The 21,511-nt window shown below is 54.5% G+C and overlaps 1 protein-coding gene and 1 pseudogene across 3 annotated transcripts in view; both read left to right on the top strand.

Annotated features, from left to right (window-relative positions):
- Positions 1-3,339, top strand: part of ACOX3 (acyl-CoA oxidase 3, pristanoyl) — a 54,266-nt gene extending 50,927 nt beyond the window's left edge. For all 3 annotated transcript variants that reach the window (XM_077875477.1, XM_077875487.1, XM_077875495.1), the window contains exon 18: positions 216-3,339. In XM_077875477.1, coding sequence (XP_077731603.1) covers positions 216-335 — 120 coding nt within the window. In that variant the 3' untranslated portion in view covers positions 336-3,339. The remainder of the gene's footprint in view (positions 1-215) is intronic.
- A 17,736-nt stretch (positions 3,340-21,075) lies between these two features.
- LOC144304174 (U4 spliceosomal RNA) lies at positions 21,076-21,160 on the top strand (annotated as a pseudogene).
- Positions 21,161-21,511: the final 351 nt, after the last annotated feature.

Raw genomic sequence — 21,511 nt, 5'->3', positions numbered from 1 at the left:
GCTGTCACCATAAACATGTTTTAAAGTATTACACTTTCCCAGTTGTTTTCTATTAGAAAAAAAGATTATATAAATGAAACCATTTTAAACTTTTCTAAAAAGCGACATAGAATTCACTGTGTTTTCAACAAAAGCTTATGAGGGCATCTGCGTCTGTCTCCTTGGCTGTCTAAGGAATCTTGTTTATTATTGATGTATGTGCTTGTTTTTTGTAGCTCTATAAGAACCTCTGGACCGCTGTCCTTCAGGAGAGCGAAGTGCTGAAGAGGCCATCGTGGTGGTTGGAGTTTACTGTAAATAAGCCCCGTGTAGGAAGTTTGAAATCAAAGCTGTAAAGATGTGGTCTATATATACAACGGGATGTTACTCAGCCATTAGAAGTAACGAATACCCACCATTTGCTTTGATGAGGATGGAACTGGAGGGTATTATGCTGAAGGAAGTAAGTCAGTCAGAGAAGGACAAACATATGGTCTCATTCATTCGGGGAATATAAGAAATAGTGAAAGGGAATAAAGGGGAAAGGAGGGAAAATGAGTGGGAAATATCAGAGAGGGAGACAAAACATGAGAGACCTCTAACTCTGGGAAATGAACAAGGGGTGGTGGAAGGGGAGGTGGGCAGGGGGTGACTGGGTGACGGGCACTGAGGGGGGCACTTGATGGGATGAGAACTGGGTGTTATGCTATATGTTGGCAAATTGAACTCCAATAAAAAAATAAAAACAAAAAATAAACAAGTGGGACTTGGAAAAACAAAAAAAAAGAAATCAAAGCTTGTAATCACAGCACCATGACAGCTCAGTCTAAGTAAACTGATCAAGCTAATGAAGATGTTGACCTCTGGTTAAGACAATGCTGGATATTGCTGCTGCTTTCTGAACGCACTTCTGCTCGTCCTGCGCCAGCCTTTCCAACCAGATTTGCTGGGATCACTTCTTCCTGATGGACTGGGTTTTTTTTGTTTTGATTTTGCTTTTTGTTTTGGATAATTAGGACTTTGCATGTGCTGTGTGTGCCAAAGAGGAGGCCAGCTGCTCATAATCGGAGGTTTTCTGGTCAGATGATCTTTTGCATTCTGGGATTTTATTATTATTTTTTTACAAAGCTCTGCTTCACTAAGTGCTTAATGATGCCAATCTGGTTCTTTGTCAACTAGTGTGACTTTATCATATAATTAAATCCTATTTTAAGCTTACCTGAATGATGTAGTTTAAGATTTTTAAGGAGAAGAAAACCCATTTTATATGGAAATAGAAGTTTCCATCAAGGAAATGTTTCCAAAGAAAATAAATGCATTAACGTTGGTCTGGTCAGTTCACAGTCTTGACCTGCCGGCTGTGTCCACAGATTCCTTCATTCCAGTTTGCAGCTCGGATCCGGCTGTTCTGCTGTCAGCAGCATGCCCCGTGCTGCTCGGCAGCTCCCCGCCCTGTGCACCAGCGAGCACGCCTGCCTTCCGGTGGAGGCCAGGTCGGAGGGACACACGGTTGCTCGTGTGTCCCCCACTCAGCACAACCACTCAGCAGCACAGTGGGCAGACGTGACCCGGGCACCCACAGAGCACAGGTGTTGCCAGGTGAACGAGGATGGCGTTCTGTTTCCCAATAGCCCCAAGTGCCTCTGAGCATGTGAAGGCCAGGGCAGGACCTGTTTCTCAAGACTGAATTTCCAGCTTTGGGAATTACCATAGTGGTTGACTAGAAAGGGAGAGCCCGACCCCACCCTGGACACCGCAGGACGGCCAGCAGCAATGAGTGGGTGAGAGGAGCTGCTTTTAATGAACACTTACTGCATGCAGGGCTTTGTCATCTCCATCTCCTGGACCATCAGACAGCCATGTGAGGGGAGTTATGAGCACATCCATCTTACAGGTGAGAAAACTGACCCTGAAAGCCTCAGTCACCGCCGTGGGCCAAACGGCCAGGAAGTGGTCCAGCCCAGAGCACCTGTGCAACCATCCTGACATGCTCAGTGCAGCACGGAGTGAGCAGTTGCTAGTATCCATGTCATAGTTTAACTGGGGAGCAGTCCACCTGAATGTAGCCCACCTCTGAGTGGGTGGCTTCTACCAGCAGCTCCAAGAAGCAGTCCAGGGTCTAGCGTCCAAGGATGCAGCTCACTTGACTGAACCCACGTTTTGGTTTACGGGGTCTCATCCATCCTGCAAGAACAACAGCCGGCAGCTGGCATGCCCTAGAGCCTACAGAAGCCAGCGGTGAAACCAACCTCAGGCACGATTTCAGGATGTAGAAAGTGTCAAGGAAGATCTGACTCACAACTCCACTCTCAGTAAGAACCACTGCTCATACATCATTTCCTTTGGGGCCAGAGGGCACAGCATTGGGTTCAGTGTTGTCCTGGATTCGTGCGGGTCTGCCTCATGCCACTCTGAGGCCTGAGGCCTGAACATTGACTGTCTTGTCCGCTCTGCCTGGGGCCCAGTGGACAGTCCGTCCGCCTTCTGGTAGCATCGTGGTGCACCCCTTTCCTGAGGCCCTTCTGTGTGCTCATCACTCGTGTGTGTGCTTGTGATCTCCCTAACAGACATGGGGCCATCCTCTGGCTGGACTCTTTTTCCTGCTGAAGGGCATTTCTCAGGCATTTCTCCTGTCAAGCAGCACAAATGTTCAAGATTAACAAGGCTCCTGCGGAATGTAGAGAGTGTCTGCTCGGAGCAGCTCTGTGCCTGGGTCAGCTCCTGGAAGCCGGCTCTCTGGGACCAGCGAGTACTGGTAATACTACTGCCGCCGAGTCAGAGGTTGGAGAGCCAGGGAGGACAAGCACAGGGTGAGAGCCTGGCAGGGCCAGATGGCCTGGGCAGATCCCCGGGGCACCCCCACTCAAACAGCATGAATGACAGAATCAGCCTCGTCCCTTGCTTGTCAGCATTGAAGTGGGCTAACATGTAAGAAACCACATCTGGCTCTTGAGAGCTCTCCCCATTATCACGCCATTCCCGGGAAGGCACCTGCCTTTCCTGCTCTGTCGCCCCTACCAGCGGTGTCCTCCTGGTTCCAGTCTGGGAGGTAAGGAATACTGGTGCCTCCTGGGCAGATGCTCCCTACGGAGGCTGGGCGTGTCTTCCCAGCTATTTGTAGGTTATCTTTACATGCTCTCTGATGATTGCCCCTTCTTGCTTTTTGTCTAATGGAGCTTTCAGTTTTTACCGTATTTTGTTGACTTTAAAAATATCTTTTACATATTAAGAACAATAAACCTGGGACACATGTATTACCTATTACCTTTCCTCATTTATCATTTGCTTTTTGATTGTATTTTCTTCATTTTTATTTAACATGAAGTTTAAAATAAAATTTGGAATCTTACATATATAAAACTAAGACTCTTTTCTGCTTCAGCCTTTGAGGTCATGTTTGGAACATTTTCTGAGATTGTTTCTACTTTCATCTGTTTTTCTCAGCATGCATCACAGTTCTTGGTTGACCAGGAATTTGCCTTGAGATATGGTGTGAGATAGGGATCCCGGATGGCTGGCCCCTCAGCACTGCCACTTGCGTCAAATGCCAGAATCATGGACGTTTCCAGGCCTATTTCTGCCCTTTTCTATCTTACTGTCTTTTCTTACATCAGCTCCTATGGTTTCCATTATTGTGGCTTTCATACTTTTCAGTATCCTTTGGAGCAGTCAAGGCCTCTCTCATCTTTTGAGAAAAATGTCTTAGGCGTGCAAACTTTGGTATTATTTTGTCAAATTTAGTGCTCTCCCTTCCCCAAATTAATGAAAGATTCTTTGGAATTTGGGGGTTTTGTTCAATCGACAGATTACTCTTAGGAGGATTTATATCTTTATGGTGAGTAGTCTTCCCATCTAAGACCATTTATTCATATTGTTTTTAATAAAAAGCTATCTCACTTTAGTATATTTGCTTTGTAACTTAGTCACTTTTTGAAAATCTTAGTTATGAGACTAACCCTGGGGGGCTCAGTCCATTAAGTGTTTGACTCTTGAAGGTGGTCTTGTCCCTGGAACCACTCCTCCCACAAGGTCAGCGTTTGCCCAGCACCCAGCCACACCTGGCACCATGCAAGGGTGTGCATCCTATTTACAAGATTCCCCTCTATGGGACATGGCTCATGTGGCTGTTTGGGCATACTCCAGACTCTACATGGAGCATGTCCTACACACCAGATGGCGGGCCTGTCAGAAGATGATGGGTGGCCACACAGCTTCAGACAATGGCCTCCGGGTGCATGAGCCACTGGCTGCCTAACTGCTCATGACAGACGAGTGGGGCCGATAGACGCTCCACAGGGAGCCCCAGTGCCAGGCCGGCCCCCCAGGCACCTGCAGAACAGCTCAGCTGGGTGGCTCGGCCACACGTGCATGTGGGAGGTCCACTCTCCACGGGGAACAGAAAGATACCCTCCGCCTCCAGACTGGGGACACGGCGATGCCACTCAGTCCCAGGTTTGCTTTCATCCTTTCCTCACAGCCACTTGGTGTCACTGAAAATTCTATCCAGAGACTTTCATGGGCTGGGGGCATTGGTCCTGAGTCCAGGTCACTAAGGCTCTGGAGGACCCAGGGCTCCTGGCAGCTGCCAGGAGAGCTCCCCCGCCCCGTTTCCTTTCCAGCACAAGGACTGACCTCAGCTGGTTCCTGTCCCGCCAGACTGTCCAGTGACCCAGGGAGGTGGCTCAGCTTTGTGATGCCCAGAGGAAGGAAGTGCTGGTCGCGTGCAATGGCATGTGAGCATGGTTACTCCCTTTACACGCTTGCTCAGAGGTAGGCCTGCCAGTCTCTTGAGCAAGGAGGCCCGCAAGAGAAAACTCGACTTTGGTCTTACAAAGGCCAGAGGCTTGGGGTGCAAAGACCAGATATGAAAAAAGCTCCTGGGTGTCTGTTCCAGGTGCACAAATGTGGTTTGCAAACATTTCTGACATCTCTTGAAATTCTTCGTCGTCACTCAGATCAAGGCTTGTAAAAACAAAATACGTTTTTAGGAATGTTTTCTTAGGTCATCATACTTAAAAACCCTGACCAGATGTTCCTTCTGGTGGCCTGGAGGGGTTGGTGGCAGCATCTGAAAAGGACCAGCTTTGGAGTTAGGTCCAGGTTCAAGTTGTATGGGGTTGGTTACTGTCTGAAGCCTTGAGCACATTTCTTAGCTTCCCCAAAGGTGTCTGCTCCTTCATAAGCCGAGATACCTGTTTGCAGAGCTGCAGGGGCTGACTGAGGTAATATATCCTGGAGTTCCAAGTGTGTGGAAGGGCCCACGGCTCACTGACCCTGACTCGTGTGGCTGGGCCTGGGAGTCTGCACTCCTTCCAGCACCATGGGCAGTTGTGATGTGCAGAGTCTGAGGACCAGCACCCCTGTTAATGGGCCTGAATGGAGGTAGGTCCATTCGGACCCACGAGGAGAACGGAGGTGGATCAGTGGCCCTGAGGACAAGGGAGGAGCCATCCCAGAGCCCTTGAAAGGATGCCAAGGCAGGGAATGACCGTGTGTGGGCCCACCAGGCTTCCTACCTCAATAGAGAGTCTTTTCCAGGGACCAGGGAGGCCACAGCAAGAGCTTCATGTGGCTCTAGCCTGGCCCTCTGTGAATCCGGCCTGCACAGAGGGCCACCCCTTGGGGGAGCCCTGGTTACATGGTCTTTGTCTCTGTGTGGGTGCCCCTCAACACCCTGCCATCAAGGGCCAGGGGCCTGCTGGACAGTTCACTGTATCCCTGGGTGCTGCCCGTTGCTGGCTGCCCACATAGCTTTCCAACCCCAGGATAGCCACTGGGAACCACACCCAAGTCTGGATCTCTCTGTGTCATTCCTTGGTGCTTTTGTGTGGACGTGGGTGTAGTGTTGGCAGGAGACACGCTTCCCACTTGGCGTCACAGCTACAGTGGCCCATCACTTTCCCTGCCCAACTATCACTCTTTTGCCAGAAGGAATTTCATGACATTCCTCCTTCATCACGTCATAGCCCACATTCCCTGGACAGCACTGACTGGTTTGTGGTCAGTCTTCCCACCAGTCTGGAACCTCATTGAAGTCAAGGATTGGGTCTGAATCCTCTGTTGTCTTCAGCACTCAGCACAACGCCATTCATGGGAAGTGCTTGGCAAGCACTGGAGGGAGGTATGGATGGATGGGTGGGTGGATTTATAGATGGATGGATGGATGGATGGATGGGTGAGTGAGTGGGTGGGTGGATGGATGGATGGATGCATGGATGCATGGACAGATGAATGATTTAAATGAAAAAGATAAATGAGCAAATAAATGTGAAGAAATGAATTGATGAATGAGTAAAGAAAAGGTTTGGGTGGGTCTGATTATTGCAGAGGGAAGAAGAACCACTTTGGCCCCAAGCTTCTTAGTGACAGCATTGAGAGCTGTGGTCTCATCACTCCATTAAGTGGGGCTGCTCACCATATGAGACATTATCTTTCCTGTCACCACCCTGGGCTTGTGCTATTGCCTCAGCCCCCACACTGGGCCCCTCTCCACCCCTGTCACCTCTCTAGCTCCAGTGCCGGCTGCAGCTCCTGGCTAGCCCCCACCCTGGGGCGGCGGGAGTCATGTTGAGCCCCCTGCCTGTGCAGTGCTGGGTGGAGGGAGCGGTGAGCAGAGGGGCAGACGCCTCCTTTTCCTGGAGATGGATGGAGTCCCGTCTCCAGCAGGCACACCATGTGGACAGCCTCAAAATTAATGCAGAGCAGTAAGACTAGACCAAGCTCGAGAGCCAGTGGGAAATCCATTTTTCATCTTGCAATATCGTTGAGGTTGAAATTCTTTAAAAATCATCACAAGGAAAAAAAAAGCATGAGCTGCTGTTCCCCTGCAGCCCCGTTACGTGAACAAATGTTTCCAGAGAGGCTCCCTTGCCAGTTACAGTGACTGAGGTTGTTTGAAGGCATGTGTCTGCTCCCGTATAGAATATCACGTACAATATGACCAAACACAGGATAAAGGCTTCGTGAGCACAAACTCCAAAATTGCCTGGGAAGCTGCAGTGGCTCATGCTCGGCCTTTGTCCCTGGGCGCGCAGGGTGCTGGCCTTCCGTGGTGACACGAGCAGCAAGGGACCGGTGGAAGTGCAGGTCGCTCCTCCTGGCTCATCCAGAAGAGAGATGTCTGTGGGGAGAGCGGCCCCAGGAAGGGGTGGAGGAGGGGAGCTCAGCAAGAAGCACCCCAAAAAGGCCCAGGTCTTCCCTTGTGGCTACAGTGCTTCTAATCTCTGCGTTTATGTCCTTCCTGAAGTAGCAGCCACGTAAGATGTTATGGTTGCACCACGAACCCCCAAATCCACATGCGAAGCCCTCATCTCAGCACCTCAGAAGGTATTTGGAGGTGGGGCCTTTATAGAGGCGATGACAATAAAATGAGGTCCTTGCCAGCTGGGGGTGGGGCGTGGGGCAGAGGGGGTCCTGATCCAGAGTAACAGGTGTCCCTGTAAGAAGAGGTGGTTGGGACAGACATGCCGAGGGACGACCACGGGAGAGGACACCAGGAGAAGGCGGCCGTCCACACGCCAGGCAGAGAGGCCTCGGGGGAAACCAACCTGCCCACGCCTGGAGCTCGGACTAACAGCTTCCAGAAGCATGAGGAAAGAAGTTTCTGCTGTTCGGGTTCTGTTCTGGGGGTATGGCAGCCCGAGCAATCCAGGGCACGAGGATTCATTCCTTGTGTGATCTCTGTGGGCCCAGCCAAGGGCCAGACGATTCCGCCCATTTCAGATAAGGAAACTGAGGCAGTGAGTGGCTTGGTGGCTGGCCCAGTGTCCCTCTGACCTTGGGGCACATGCAGGTAGGGGGATTCTAGCTTCTGGTTTGGCTGCCCCAAGGGAAAAGGCTAGGGAAATAAAGGGGGATGTGTGTGCGGGGAAACCACGCAGCCTGTGGACACGGGACAGTGGGGATGTCCACGCGGAAGGGGCTGTTGGAGAATCAGCCCGTGCAGCGGGCTTCAGGGCGAGGGAGTGGGCCCTGCGGACCCGCAACAGTCCTCGGCCAGGAGCAGGAAGCAAACTCGGGGCCCCTGCTCTAGAGTGCACTGGCTACCGGCTGCTTACCATCCACACGTCACCCAACGCAGTGGATTGTCCCTATTCTCCAGGTGACCAGCCTGCAGCCCCAGGTGCCCCCACGGCCACCTTGGGAGGGCTCCTATGGGCCAGGAGCCCCTCAGGGCAGACGCTCTGCTAGTCCAGAGGTGGCGCCGGGACCCCCGTGTGCCAAAAAGAGCAAAAGGAGCCTTGCTGCCTTCTGTTTGTCTGGGTGTTTGGAAGGAAGCTCTTCCTTCTAGAAACTTCCCTCAGCCCTCTCCTCCGGCCCTTCCAGCCACATTTCTGAAGTCCGTGGAGACACTGGGACATACCAGAGGCCACAGAACATGAGTTGGTGGTTCTTTCTGGAGTGTTTGGGGGTGGACAAGAGGTGGTAAAGATTTATAGAAGACTCTGTTACAGAATAGAAAGCATGAGTGTTTGGGATATTTGGTCCTCATAGGACCCAGGAAGAGCGTGGGCGTCCAGTTGGCAGCCCCCAGGTGTGCTCACCTGCAGTCAGGTGAGCTGCTGGGGGCAGGAGGAACTCAGTTTACAGCCAGGCAAACCGTCCTCCCAGAGAGGGCAGGCAGTCCTGGGACAGGGCACTTGGGGACAGGAGGCCACAGAGCCCTCACCTCTGCATCCCCTCCTACTTCCTGTCTGCAGCCACAGTGACGGTGATGATGGGGATGACAGCTCTGTGGATGGTGCCCGGTCCCCACCCCTGCCTGGCTGGCCCATGAGGCCAGGGCAGCTGAGACATCACTTTGCTCAGAAAGCTGTGACACCAACCCAGCCAGGGGGACACATAGCCCTTTGTGGGGACAGGAGGGAAGCAGGGCGGGCATCCTGCCCACCTGCTGGCATCAGACAGGCGTCTGGTCTGTGTTTGCTCCCAGTCTTCCCGCAGCCAGGCTGGAGAAGTGCCCCCTTCACCGGCTGCCAGGGAGGGATTATTTCCTTTCCCTCCTGTGCTCCAGGACCACAGTGGTTTCCACAGATGCCAGTCTCCCACCAGGTACCAGGCTTCTTGAGACCGCTGTGAAAACTACCCGGTGGATGTGCGCTCCAGGAGGCCAGGGGCTGGGGCAGCCGACACCCATCAGTGCCCACACCCACCGCCCCTCCCGCATCCGCCAGCCCCCCCACATCCGCCAGCCCCTCCCACAGCCATCAGCTCCCTCCATACACCAGCCCCTCACACACACACCAGGGCCTCCCCAACTCCACCCCACCCCTCCCCCACCTTCATTCAGCCCCTCCCACACCCACCCTGCACCCTCTCATCCCATGTATGTACCCAGCACCCCCACATCCACCCAGCAAGGATGACTGTCTCCCCTGATGCCAGATGTAGGGGGAGGGGGAGTCCTTCCTGCCTCCCTGCTGTCTCAGCTGCTCTCAATTCCTATGGAGCCCTCTCTGTCCCAGCTCCCCACCTCAACTCCCCACTGTCCCTCTGTTCGGAGCTCACCCCTCCTCTGTTTCCCTGGGCTCTGGTCCACACAACCTAAGCCCAGCCCCACCCTAGAGTCTTCCCTGGGTGCCCCCTGCCCTAGGGCAAGAGCCTGAACTTCCTGCTTCCCTGCGACTGCGGTCCGCAGCCTGCAGCCCCCCTGCAGACGGCCAGGCCTTGGCACAGCTGCTCCCTCACCTGGAACACCCTTCCGGCCGTCCTCCCAGAGTGCATGATGTCCACTCATCATCCAGGATCCCCTGGAAAGCCACTGACCCTTGCTCCGTGAGCCAAGTACCTGTCGCCCTGCTGGGCACGCGGTGGGTGCTCAGTAAGCCTGGTGGAGTTCAGATGCCCAGCTGGCTCAGGCCCCCTCCCTAGTGAGGGGAGACAGGGAATTTCAGGACCTTTGCACAGACTCTCCACCAGGGCAGAAGCAGACCAGTGTATTTTCCAGATGAGGTCACCACACTGCAGTAGACACCTGACCTCTGAGGCTAAACAGTAAGTAAGAAGCATCGGGAACAGTGGGCTCCTGCAGGTGCCGTTTGAACAGCCTCTGGCTGGCGCACACACTCGTGTGTGTCTGCACCACGCAGTGGGCACCGAACTGGCTGCGGGTGGTCATGCACGATGGCTGAGTTGTGTCCCCCCAGCCCCCAGGGGTATATGGAGGTGGGGTCTTTAAAGAGGTGACTAAGATAAAACAAGTCCCACCTGATCCGGTCCCACCAGCGTCCCTATAAAAGGGGAGATGAGGACACAGACAGGTGCAGGGGGTGACCATGTGGGGACACAGGGAGAGGACAGCTACCTCCCAAGGAGGGAGGCCCCAGAACTGGCCCTGCGCACACCTGGATCTCACACCGTGCGGTGCCAGGAAACGCGTATGCCTACGCCTCCTAGGTCTGGGCAGTGGGTGTGAGAGGTGGGGGTGGGCTTTCCGGGAAGGCTTTAAGGAAGTGATAGATTCTGGGGGGCCCTGTGCTGGCCCCTCCCTGCCTGCCTGGGAGACCGTGTGGATGCCGGGGAGGGTGATGAGAGGACCAGCAACAGCGAGGGGCCTGGAGTGGCTCTGAGTCCCGGACTGGGAGTGCCGGGGCAGACCCCCAGGTGGAGCCACTACGTGGCGGGTTTTCTGTCCTGGCAGCATTCCACGCTGGCCAGCACCGACCCCGGCCTCTCCTGCCTCTCCGGCCTCCCTTGTAAGGGGTCGCTCCTTCTCCAGGCCCACACTCGAGCGTCCCTCCATTCGTGGCACAGCCCTGCAGACCCAAGGGCACCACAGCAGCCAAATCCAGAGGACTCTCTTACTTCTTGCAGGTTGTCAGCAGTCGCTCCTGGCCAAGCCAACCTGACCAGGTGTCTGGGCTGTGACGTTCATGCTGCCCGGTCCCTGCCCACCCCATTCTTGGCTGGGGGACACATGGCCTCGAACGCTTGCTATTGGAACCTCTGTATTAGCAGAAGGACATTGGGCCCAGCTCCTTGCTGTGTAGTCCAACACAAGGTCCTGCCTCAGTGTCCCCCGTCTGCAAATGGCAGGAGATCCAGGAGGTTTTCCAAGGCCCGTTTCACATAGACACCCAGGGTGGGAGTGAGTGGTCGCAGTGGGTCCAGGGGCGGAAGGTTGATGTGTCCCTACTGTCATAGGCCTTGGAGAGCCTCCTGTGACCAAGATGAGCACCAGGGGTGCATTCATGACCTTGGCTTTCAGGTGTTGAGAATCATTCCAGGTTAACTGTTTAATCTCAAGCTGGCTTCCTTTTTTTAACATTATGTTAATGTAAATTGATTTTTTTTTTAAAGATTTTATTTGCTCATGAGAGACACAGAGAGAGAGAGAGGCAGAGACACAGGCAGAGGGAGAAGCAGGCTCCACGCAGGGAGCCTAACACAGGACTCGTTTCCGGGACCAGATCATGCCCTGGGCCAAAGGCAGGCGCTAAACCACCCAGGGATCCCCTCAAGCTGGTTTCAAGCCTTGTCTCATCCCCTGTGCCCCATGAGGGGTGTCCAGCCATGTGTACATGGGCGCTGCTGGCACAGCTGCTCTGAAGCCACCCCAGGTCTCTGGGTGAACCCGGAGCGTGTGTGAGGTCCTCACATGGAGTGGTTGACGGGGTTGCAGTGGCTGCGGGTGCTGAGTGGAACCTGCCCCGGGGGTCTCAGAGCGGCTGCACCAACTGCACCCCCATGACCACACGCACCTGCACCTTGGCCTCCTCCTGACACTTCATCCCCTCTGATGGACAGAGAAATGTCTCCCCAAGGTTTGGGGCTGTGTTCCCTGGTGGCAGCTTTCATGGTTACTCCCGGGAGGTGACCCCGCGGACCCATCACCCCACCCCACGGCGCCTTTTCCTCCCACAGCTGACGACACCTCTGCACCCATCAGTATTCCCCTTACCTAGCGATTTCCAAGCTTGCAGCCCCGGGTGGGGGCCATGGAGGGCCTGGGCAGCACTGAGCCATCAGGAATCCAGTTCCTGGAGAATCACACTGGGTTGAGCACCCCCCACCACTGAGCGCACCCCTGGGGCGCATGAGTACTCCCGTCCCTGCTGTGGGGTCCCGCCTGGGGTAGTGTTGTGTCCTTCTGGGAACTGCCCACCCCCCAGCTTCGGGGCCCCAGTCAGACTGTGCCCCGTGCGTTAGGAGGCCTCAGCCTTCCCTTGTGCCATGGAGCCTCCGGCTCCCATCCCAGTTGAGCCTCAGTTTCCCCTCCTCCCCAAACAAGCGGTTTGAGCACAAAGCTCCGTCATACGCTTTCCAGCTGAGAGCATTTCCCTTGGTGAAAACCATAAAAATAATAGAAACAGATTCTACCCAATTCTAAAATCAGAGGTAGGAATCGGCACAGCCCCACCCACACGGCCCAGACAAGTGCCTGGGCCGGGGGTGTCCTGCTGCGGACCCCCTTCCTCGGCAGGTCCTCCAGACAGAGCTGCGCTCCAGGGCTTAGAGGATATTCTCTTGTTTCTTCAGTTTCCATTCAGCTTTGGTGTTCCTGGCGACCCTGGGAGGGCTGCGGACTCTCCCGTCGCTTGCTCTCCCCTGCGGCCCCACGCAGAGCCAGCTCCCCGACTCCTGGCCAACAGCACAGCAAGGGTGCACGAGCGACTGTGTGCGTGGCCCTCCCTCCACGAAGTAGGGATTATTTCTTTAGGATATGCTCCCAGAAACAGAATTTCTGGGTTCCGGTCCATGAACATTTTTTTGATGTTGTTTAATGGCTAATAGAAGTTTTCTTTTCAAACTCATTATCCCAGTTCATCAAGCCCACAGCAAGGATCAGGCACACTGCTGCCAACTCCCCCCCACGCCAGGCTCTGTTTTAATTTCATGGCTGGAAAGAGACCCCACCCCCCGCGGGTTCAGATGCTTATGCGTGTGCACGTGTGTGTTTCCTGGCAGCGGGGACAGCTCTCCTCTCAGAGGAGCCCCGCTCAAAGGCGGGTTTATTCTCCGCTCCTCACGTCTGACCCTCAGAGGGAAGGGCCGTCCGCTGCACAAGAGCACTGGGCAGGTGCCAGGCCCTGGGTTTCCGTCTCACCCAGACCAGGTCCCGAAAACTGTAGCTCATCCTGGCCCCACCTCCCCAGGGAAGGGCACATCCTTGTGATCCCCAGCCGGACTCCCAGGGGGACTCTCGGCCCCCCGATGCCTGGTCCTGTCGAGGCTCGGATACTCCCTCCACCTGGAGCCCTCCTCTCTGTGCCCCCGTTGTTCCCCTCCACGCTAGCATCCAGGCCAGTGGCACCTGCTTCAGGACCTGTGCTCCCCACTGCTCTGGGGGCTAGTGGCAGCTCCTCAGACTGGCCTTCAGAGCTTGTCACCTGCCGATCTCCAGGAAACTCCCTGTGTTCCCTCCCGGGTCTAGTACCAGGCACCCCACTGTCCCCCCACGGCCCACTGCCTGCGGCCGGCCTCAGGAGGAGCCCTCTCTCTAGGATTTGCCTCGCCTCTGCTACACCTTAGTCAGAAGCACGTGGGGATCCTAGACCCTGCCCGGGGAGCCCAGGTGAGGAGCAGGGGACTGGCCTGTCCATCACAGGCCTCCCCAGGCTGCCCTGACTCAGAGCCCGGCCTGGAATTCTATCCTCAAGCCTCTAGTCCCTTGGCTTTTTGCTAAGCGAGACATAGGTACCGGGCATGAAAAGAACCCATGTGCTGGGGTCCAGAGCTCCTGGTCCCCTGCTCTGGGGCTCAGGCCAGTGATGCAAGCTTGAGGCACCTCAGTTCTCTCATCTGTGAAGTGGATCAGCATCATCTACGTGGCGGGACTCCTTCAGGATCCGAGGAGATAGCAACCTGCTGGTGTTGGATAATCAGTGGATGCTAACTGTCACGGCTGCTGCTCTTGTTGGAGCTCACAGGAGGACGACAGTGCTGTCCAGGGGCCTGGGAGCACCGAGGACAGCCCCATGCCTGGCACACGCTCAGGTGGGACAGCTGTGGGCTGTGCCCTGCAGGCCCCAGGCTCAGGCCGGCCCTTGAGCAGGGTCCCAGAGTGTGTGGGGACACTGAGCGAGGCAGTCTGAGTACTCCATGTGCAGGGAGTGCTCCTGTCAGGAGGATGGAGGAGGGTAGATGCTGAGCTGGCCTGAATCTGGGGCCCCTAGGGCAGGGTTGCCATCCTGGTTGTGACCCCTGAGTGGGTCAGCTCAGTTCAGCCTGTGCGTGGGATCTCTGTAGCCAGCCCTGCCAGAAGGGGTTGTTTTGGGACCTGGTCCCAAGTTTCTAAGCTGAGCTTGTGGTATTAGAAGTTTCTCCAAAATACCCATTCTCTCTTGGCCTCACAGCTGTTTTTCCTTAAAAAGAAAAACAAATCAAAACCAAAACAACGAGGTGGGATTTCAGTGGCACGCTTTTGCCAGGCTGCTGTCGGGTATGTGAACAACACGGGCAGCTGTGCTGGCCGATTTCAGCTTAAAGGAGCCCTGGCCCATCTGGCTGGAGTCGTTGTGTGAAGGGTTGGGTGCTATCTGCCCACGATCCCATTAGGCCCCTCAGAGAATCAGAGGGGCAGCTGGAGCCTCCTGCTCAGAGGCTTTGCACCTGCTGTTCCCCCTACCTCCAACACTGTTCCCTCATTGTCCTCCCTGCAGCTCCCCTTGTGGGGCTGTTCCCAAACAACCCTCACTGCCTGCTTCTCACCCATCGATGCGGTTCACCTGCTTCTGTTCCACGGACGTGCTCTCCTGTGACGTGGGCTGGGCCACGGCTCTGTGGTTCCCCTCTGGGTCTCCAAAGCCTTGCATGCACATGACAGGTATCCAGTTATTACCTGCTACATGACAGCCTTAATGTTCTGGGGACCTGCTGGTTCCTGGGGCACAGCAGTGGGTCGCCAGGGCCCTGCCCTCTGCTTCATCCCAATTAGCAGGGAGGTAAGACGTCCTTATGGAGCCCATGCAGATGCGAGTCATTGCAACATATGGTTAATGAATGTGCACCGCCATATCGACCCAACCCAGTCACACCTTTTCGAGAGAGCCCTCTGGAGGCCCTATGTCAGCACCCCTGCTCCACGCTTCCCTCCATCAGAGCACCCCTAGGGCTGGCCCCCTTGCCCCGTGTCTGTCCTCTCTCTGTTGGCTGTTCTGGGATGTGGCTGCGTGCCTATGGTGCTGCACGGCACTGACATCCCGGTGGGGAGAGGAAGGTTCAAACAATAGGCAACAATGAGAAACAATTAATGAGTTCATACAGGAAATGCCAGACTGCAGTAAGCACTGATGGTGAGAACGTTCCAGATGTGGTGGCATCTTTAGGACTTGCTGGTGGGTTGCACCACATGTCGGAGGAAAGAGTACCAGCTGTGGCCCAGTCAAGTGGATGGGTGGGGGACAGTCCCCAGGATGGAGACCCCTGGGGCAGATTTGACTTTGAAGATGGTGGGAGGCACGGCCTAGCTGGGCCTCACCCGGAGTCTCACTCTGTCCTATGTAAACATCATGACCTGGGACAAGTGACAGGTCCCTGAGTCCTGCTTCCTAGCTGTGGAAGGCAGACACAGCCCCACTGGGCAGCCGTGGGAGGGCAGCCTGGGCTGCACGGAGGAAGCCTTCCGCCAATGGGTCCAGTGTGGCAAGCATGTCCATCTCTGCTCCTGGGCACCTGCTTCCCAGAGCCCCTGCGGGTCATTTGGGGTCACAGCTCAGGCACCATCAGCTGCACCTGCTCCCGTGCATCCTCTCCACCTGTGGCTTCACAGGCAGCAGCCCCAGCCCTTTGTCCTCAAATCTGGGGACATGTCCACATAGATGTCTGTAAGGGTGGGCCTGAGAGGGGCTGACCCCTGAGGATGGGGTACCCTGGAGAAGGAGCTGCTCTGTAAGGAGGGGTGCTCCCTACACAGAGGGCAGGCTGGAAGGAGTGTTCTATGCCCGTGGCGGCCTGGGACCCTACCCATGAGCTGAGCCTGAGGATGCAGCCTTCAGTGGCCAAAAAGCCTGGCTTCCTTTCTCTGTAACGTTCTTCCTGTGGATCTTTCTAGAAGACAAAATAAGCTGGTTGGAAACATCTAAAGGTTCTGGCATCATTTCAGACTTTGAGGAGCTGGCATCTCGTCCAGCAGGTGGAGCAGGCAGGGGTGGGGTAATCAGCAGGCCCTGCCTTCCTCATCCCCTCACCTACCCACTGGGGACCAGCCATGTGCTGTGTTCCCAACCTGAGGGTTCCCCGGTCTCCTTTCTCCCCGCCAGAACCTCAGCCCGGCTCCTCCTTTCCCCGGTAGTCTCGGCCTGGGGTGTCCTCCAGGAAGCCTCCCCATGGCCCCCTGCCCCACCCCTGCTCCTTCTCCCTCCAGCTGAACCCGGCCTGGCATTCTCTTTTCTCTGATGTCTGTTCAACAGACAAATCTAGAGAGCTCCCACTGTAGCAGGTTCCATTGTAGACCTCCAGCAGAGAGTGACGAACGTCATCCCCAGCTACTCTCTCAGTCCCGGAAGAGGAAACCCGAAGCATGGAGAAGGCAGGTGGCTTGCCCAAGGTCACACAGTCAGCAGGGATGGAGTTAGGATTCAGCCGGGTGCCAGGCTCTGGCATCTGCACTGCCTTTTGCCCTCACCTGCCCACCACCTGTCTTCCCCTCTGTCTGACTCCCCAGAGGCTCCAGTTCAGTCTGCCCACAACAGAGTGGGGGCTCCTCACACTGTGCAAAATTAGATATGATTCTTTCCACTTCCCAGGTGAGGAAACTGAAGCCGACGATTAGCGTGTCCCTTGTGTGTCCTTAGAGGCTGCATCCAGACTGGAGCTGTCAGCCTTCCTGAGCCCCAGCTGGCCCAGCCCCGGGTTTGAGGCCAGAGCGTTTATTCCCGCCTGGGCTCACCTGCCCTGGGCCAGTCTCAACCTCGCTGAACCCCACCTTCCTCACTGGCAGTTGACATCCTAACCTTGTGTGATTGGGGTGGAAATTCAGTCCTTTAGTGCCCCATAGAGTAGCAGCTGGATGTAGACCCCGGTGATCCCAGTGAGACTCACCATTCCAGCAGGTCTATGGTGACACCGCAGCTGCCCACCTGCGGCCCACGCTCTGAGCAGCAAGGACCAGCACAGGACAGAGTCCACGGGGCCACCTGAGCCAGCCGCCCACCCATGTCACTGCCTGGGCACATGGGCACCACAGCTCAGGGAAGATTTAGAGATGAGCAAACTGAGCCCTTTGTGTAGGGCTCACAGGGAGGAAGCAAAGTGTGCATGGCTGCTGTCAGAACTGCAGAATTTTCCAGTGATTTGTAGAGAACTGGCCCAAAGTGCAAAGGGCAGATGAGGCCTGTGAGCATGGATCTGTATCTCCTCTCCCTTGAGCGAGGAGTTGCTTGTTCCCACACTGGGGGCAGAGGGACCAGACATTGTATTTTTCCTAGAATGTAAATGAGCCTTGGCCTCACTCCTCATCCCTCAAATGGGAAACAAATTCATCTTGGCTCTCCATCTGGTGGCAGAAGCAGGAGGACAAACTCTAGTATGGCAAGAAGGCTGACCACGTGGACTCACAGCATCGAGCACTAGCTAGTCCCCAGGCCTGGGTCCATGGCCTCTGCCCTCAAGGGATTCAGTTAAGATCTAAGAGGAGGCAAGAGTTAAGGTGCTAGAAGATGCTCCACATCCACATGGCCTCTGCTGCTGTGACTTTCCCATGCACCTCAGGACATGAGGCCAAGCGCCTTCCTCCTGTGCAACGTGCAACAATGGAAAGGTCGACACAGGCCCACACATTGGGGACCCCCAGACTCACCTGCTGGACTCTGGTCTGTGCCCTCTGCCAGGACCCTGTGATCCTGAGATCTCTTGCCTCCCCCTCCTCCCTTCCTCTCTGGCTGGGACGGGTCTCCATGCCCCTCCCCTCATGCACACTCCCCTTGGGCCGCTGTCCGAGCTATCCTTTTTCCATGGCTCACAGGAAAACTTTCTTTCAGCCTCATTTTATTTATTTTTTATTTTTTTCAGCCTCATTTTAAATCAAAGTTGTATGCGCTTGTGATCTAAGGAATTAAATCATTCCCAAGCTTGTTATAAAAACCAGCAGTCCCCTGCCCTCCACCCACCCACTCCATTTGTTCTTCCCCAGAGGCAACTGCTTCCTTTCTTTTTTTTAAAACTAATTCTTTTGGTATTTATGCTGTATTCCTAAATAGTCTTCTTGTGTTGCTGATTCTAGCTTTTTCAGCTGAGTTAATACCACTGACTTCTTTATGGAAGAGGTGCTAGCTTTCTCTCATCCTTGCCCCCACCCCACATGTCTCCTTCCCATCATTCTCCCCACCCCATCACAGAAAATGTAGTTTGAGTTAGAGTCACACGATCATGTAAATATAACTCACAGCAAAGCCAGATCATATACTATGATCAACTTTACCTGCCTTACCTTTTTTCCCCTATAGTTATCATTCGCTATGTTATTTTTTAAAAAATTAATGTGCTTATTTCTTTTTTTTTTAATGTGCTTATTTCTAATTCAACACTAGACTCTGCCTCTTGTCTAAATCTCTAGGCCTTCGAACACACTAGTTTTGCTTATCTTGCTTGGTCTGAATTGACTGCCCTGTTTGGTGGAGCTCACACTCTGTTGGCTTTCTAATAAGGGTGCAGGGGAAGCGAACATATTGTGATCTCAACTGTCTGAAAATGCCCCATCCTATCCTCACCCTTGATTAATAGTTTGGCTGACTATCTCATTCCCACAGAATGGGGGGCTTAGAGACAATAGAAAGTGATTTCTCATGGTTCTGAAGGCTGGAAATCCAGATCAAGGTGCTGGCAGATTCGATGTCTAGTGAGGACCTGCTTCCTGGTTCATAGATGGTGTCTTCTCCCTGTTTCTCATAAGGTAGAGGGAGTGAGGGAGCTCTCTGGGGTCTCTTTCATACGGGCACTAATCCCATTCATGGGGCTCCACCCTCATGACCTAAGCACCTCCCAGAGACCCCACCTCCTAATGCTGTCACATTGGGGGTTAGGGTTTCAACATGCAAGTCTGAGTGTGGAGGCACAAACATGCACTCTAGCAGTGGGTAGAATTCTCATTTGGAAATCATTTTCCTACAGAAAAAGGTGGGCAGAAGCCAACTGTGCAAGAATTGCTCTATCTTCTTGTTGTCAGTATAACCATTGTCAAGTCCAAAGCTATCCTAATTTCTAATTCTTTATTTTTATTGAAGAATAAAAATAAAGTTAATTGTTGAACAGTTTCATTTGGCCCTCATTCCTGTGTCTTTCAAATCGGAAAAAAAAAAAAAAGCCCATCTTCGTTTTTCTTATGGTCACGGAAGCTGGGCTGCAAATCCCAAAATAATCTAAGGAGTAAATCATGGCTTTGTTTTCTCTTCAAACTCATCAAGTGTGGAGTCATGAGAACATGATGAAAAATACCATCAGCTCGTTGTTGTCACGAATCTTGCCTATTGTGTCTGTGTGCTGTGGGAACTGGCTGTGGAACAGCGGGGAGTGTGTCTGACACCAGTGGGGCCTGGGATGGGGAGCTTCCAGCACCATCATCCCCACACAGGGCACCTGCAGCTTCCCATTGGGGCTGGGGCTCTTCCTAGCACACACCTGCCCTGGCTGTAGGCATCAGCCCCTCCCTGGTCTCCGTGGCCTTCCCTGCTGGTGAGAGCTGACTGTACGCTTCTTCCCAACTTGGGGTGGAGTGGGGACACTCAGGCCCCAGAGGCCCCTCATGCTGTGGGTGATCCTTTGGGGGGAGCAGGCCACCCCCTCCTCCCACCTACCTTGGGTTGAAGTGGGATTATCTCGGCTATAAGCACAGGTTAGAAGGATAACATCACAGGGCTGCCTTCACAGTTGGGTAAACCGAGGTTGGGGGCTGGTCCTCTGGGGCTCAGTTTCCTCATCTGTAAAATGGGGAGGAGAGGGCTGCTTTGAAAATTAAAACAATGACAACATGTGGTTTGACAAAAACCGAGCATGCAGTAGGTGCTCATATTTGCTGTAGAACTGTCTGCCAGGAAGCTGGGGGTCCTTGTTTGGCCCAAATGCTCGTGACAGACAGACCCCCAGAGGCTCTGCCTGGAGAGGACCCAGGCTTTTCTGATGCAAACTGCAGCCCCCTTGGCCGCGGCCCCGGAACTGCAGCATTCTGGGATTTGAGGGACTCCCGCCAGGAAGGGCTGGGCTGCCAGCCCCCTCTGGTTCTTGTTAGGACTTCTCGCCTCCCCCTCCCCTGCTGGGCAGCAACCCTCCTCACAGTCCCCTTGGGACCCTCACGGCCCAAGTCCCATAAGCTTGCCAGGGCCAAGCCCGGAGACGTGAACCTTCCAGAAAGGAGGAAGAACAAAGCCAGACTGCAGGCTGCAGGCCCGTGAGCCAGGCCCAGGTGGGCGGTGGATGCTGGACCAGGGGGCTGCAGGCCTTCGACCTGAGTGAGGATGGGGTCAGGGTTCTTCCTGGCAGGCAGCTGAGCATGGCTGGGCCAGGCTGACCCCGAGACAGAGGTAGAGACTGGGATGCTAAATCAGGAACCTGTCCTAACCTGAGGCTCTAGGGGACACCAAAGGGTATTGAAGGAGCCTGTGGTACTAGGACTTCTGGGGGAATAGGGTGGGGCAGGTGGGGCTGATGGGTGGGGGTATCCAGGAGGTCACTAGGCACCTGGCCAGGTGCTGGGGAGAGGGCTCTCTGAGGTGCTCCAGTCATTCTTTCCTGGGTCACAGGTCTTGGATCATCACCCCTGTGGTCCCTGTCCTGGGCTGTCAACGGGTCCCTGTCCTGGGCTGTCAACTGGTCCCTGTCCTAGACCAGAGCTTGGTCACACCTTTGTGGGAAATTCGAGTAGGTTTCCAGCAACTTCTGCCCTCTCCCTGAACACGCTTTTCCAAGTGACCGGTTGGCCCAGCATTTGGGGCGCACTGTAGGTGGGGGCCGTGCCCGGGGCTCTAGCTGGCTGCTGGGGGCTGGCACCTCCAGTAGGCAAGGGCACACACAGGCCTTGAGGGCCCTACGAATGTTTGGCTTTAAGTTCTTTAAAAACCAGATGGAAAAGGGAAGAGAATAAAGAATCTACGATGAGTCCAGCCTGGAGCACGTTCACGTTTGTACCAACACAGCTGTAAAATATAATTTAAAAGTTTTGTTTTAAGCCTTGTACGGTGGCCGTATTGTTGCCAGTGAGGTTTATCCAAGGTGCGATTATTACTAATTGAAAACTTTTCCCCCGAAATCTGTTTTAAACAGAGGAGTGGTCCATGAAACACCACACCGTGAGCCCACGGAAGTCACCTCCGGCCTTGGGTCACACAGGCAAAATAGGCATCGGGCCAAGTGGGACTCGGCTATTTTCCTGGTAATGATGCTGTGGCTCTCCGTGTGTCCTCAGGATGCCGGCCTTCAGGTTAGGACTTTCAGATGCCATAGACCCTTACTGGGTTCATTTGGACCCTCTTGTGACAAGATATCAAGACCCGACTCATACCAGCTTCATCCAGACAGCGGGTGACGGACTCAGTGGTTGGTAAGGCTAAGTGTGGTCCTGTATCATTCCAGACGGTGATGTCAGGGCCCAGGACCCCCTGCC

This window comes from Canis aureus, chromosome 2 (assembly GCF_053574225.1).
Source record: "Canis aureus isolate CA01 chromosome 2, VMU_Caureus_v.1.0, whole genome shotgun sequence".
Lineage (NCBI taxonomy): Eukaryota > Metazoa > Chordata > Mammalia > Carnivora > Canidae > Canis > Canis aureus.
This window is presented reverse-complemented; position numbering and strand designations above follow the sequence as displayed.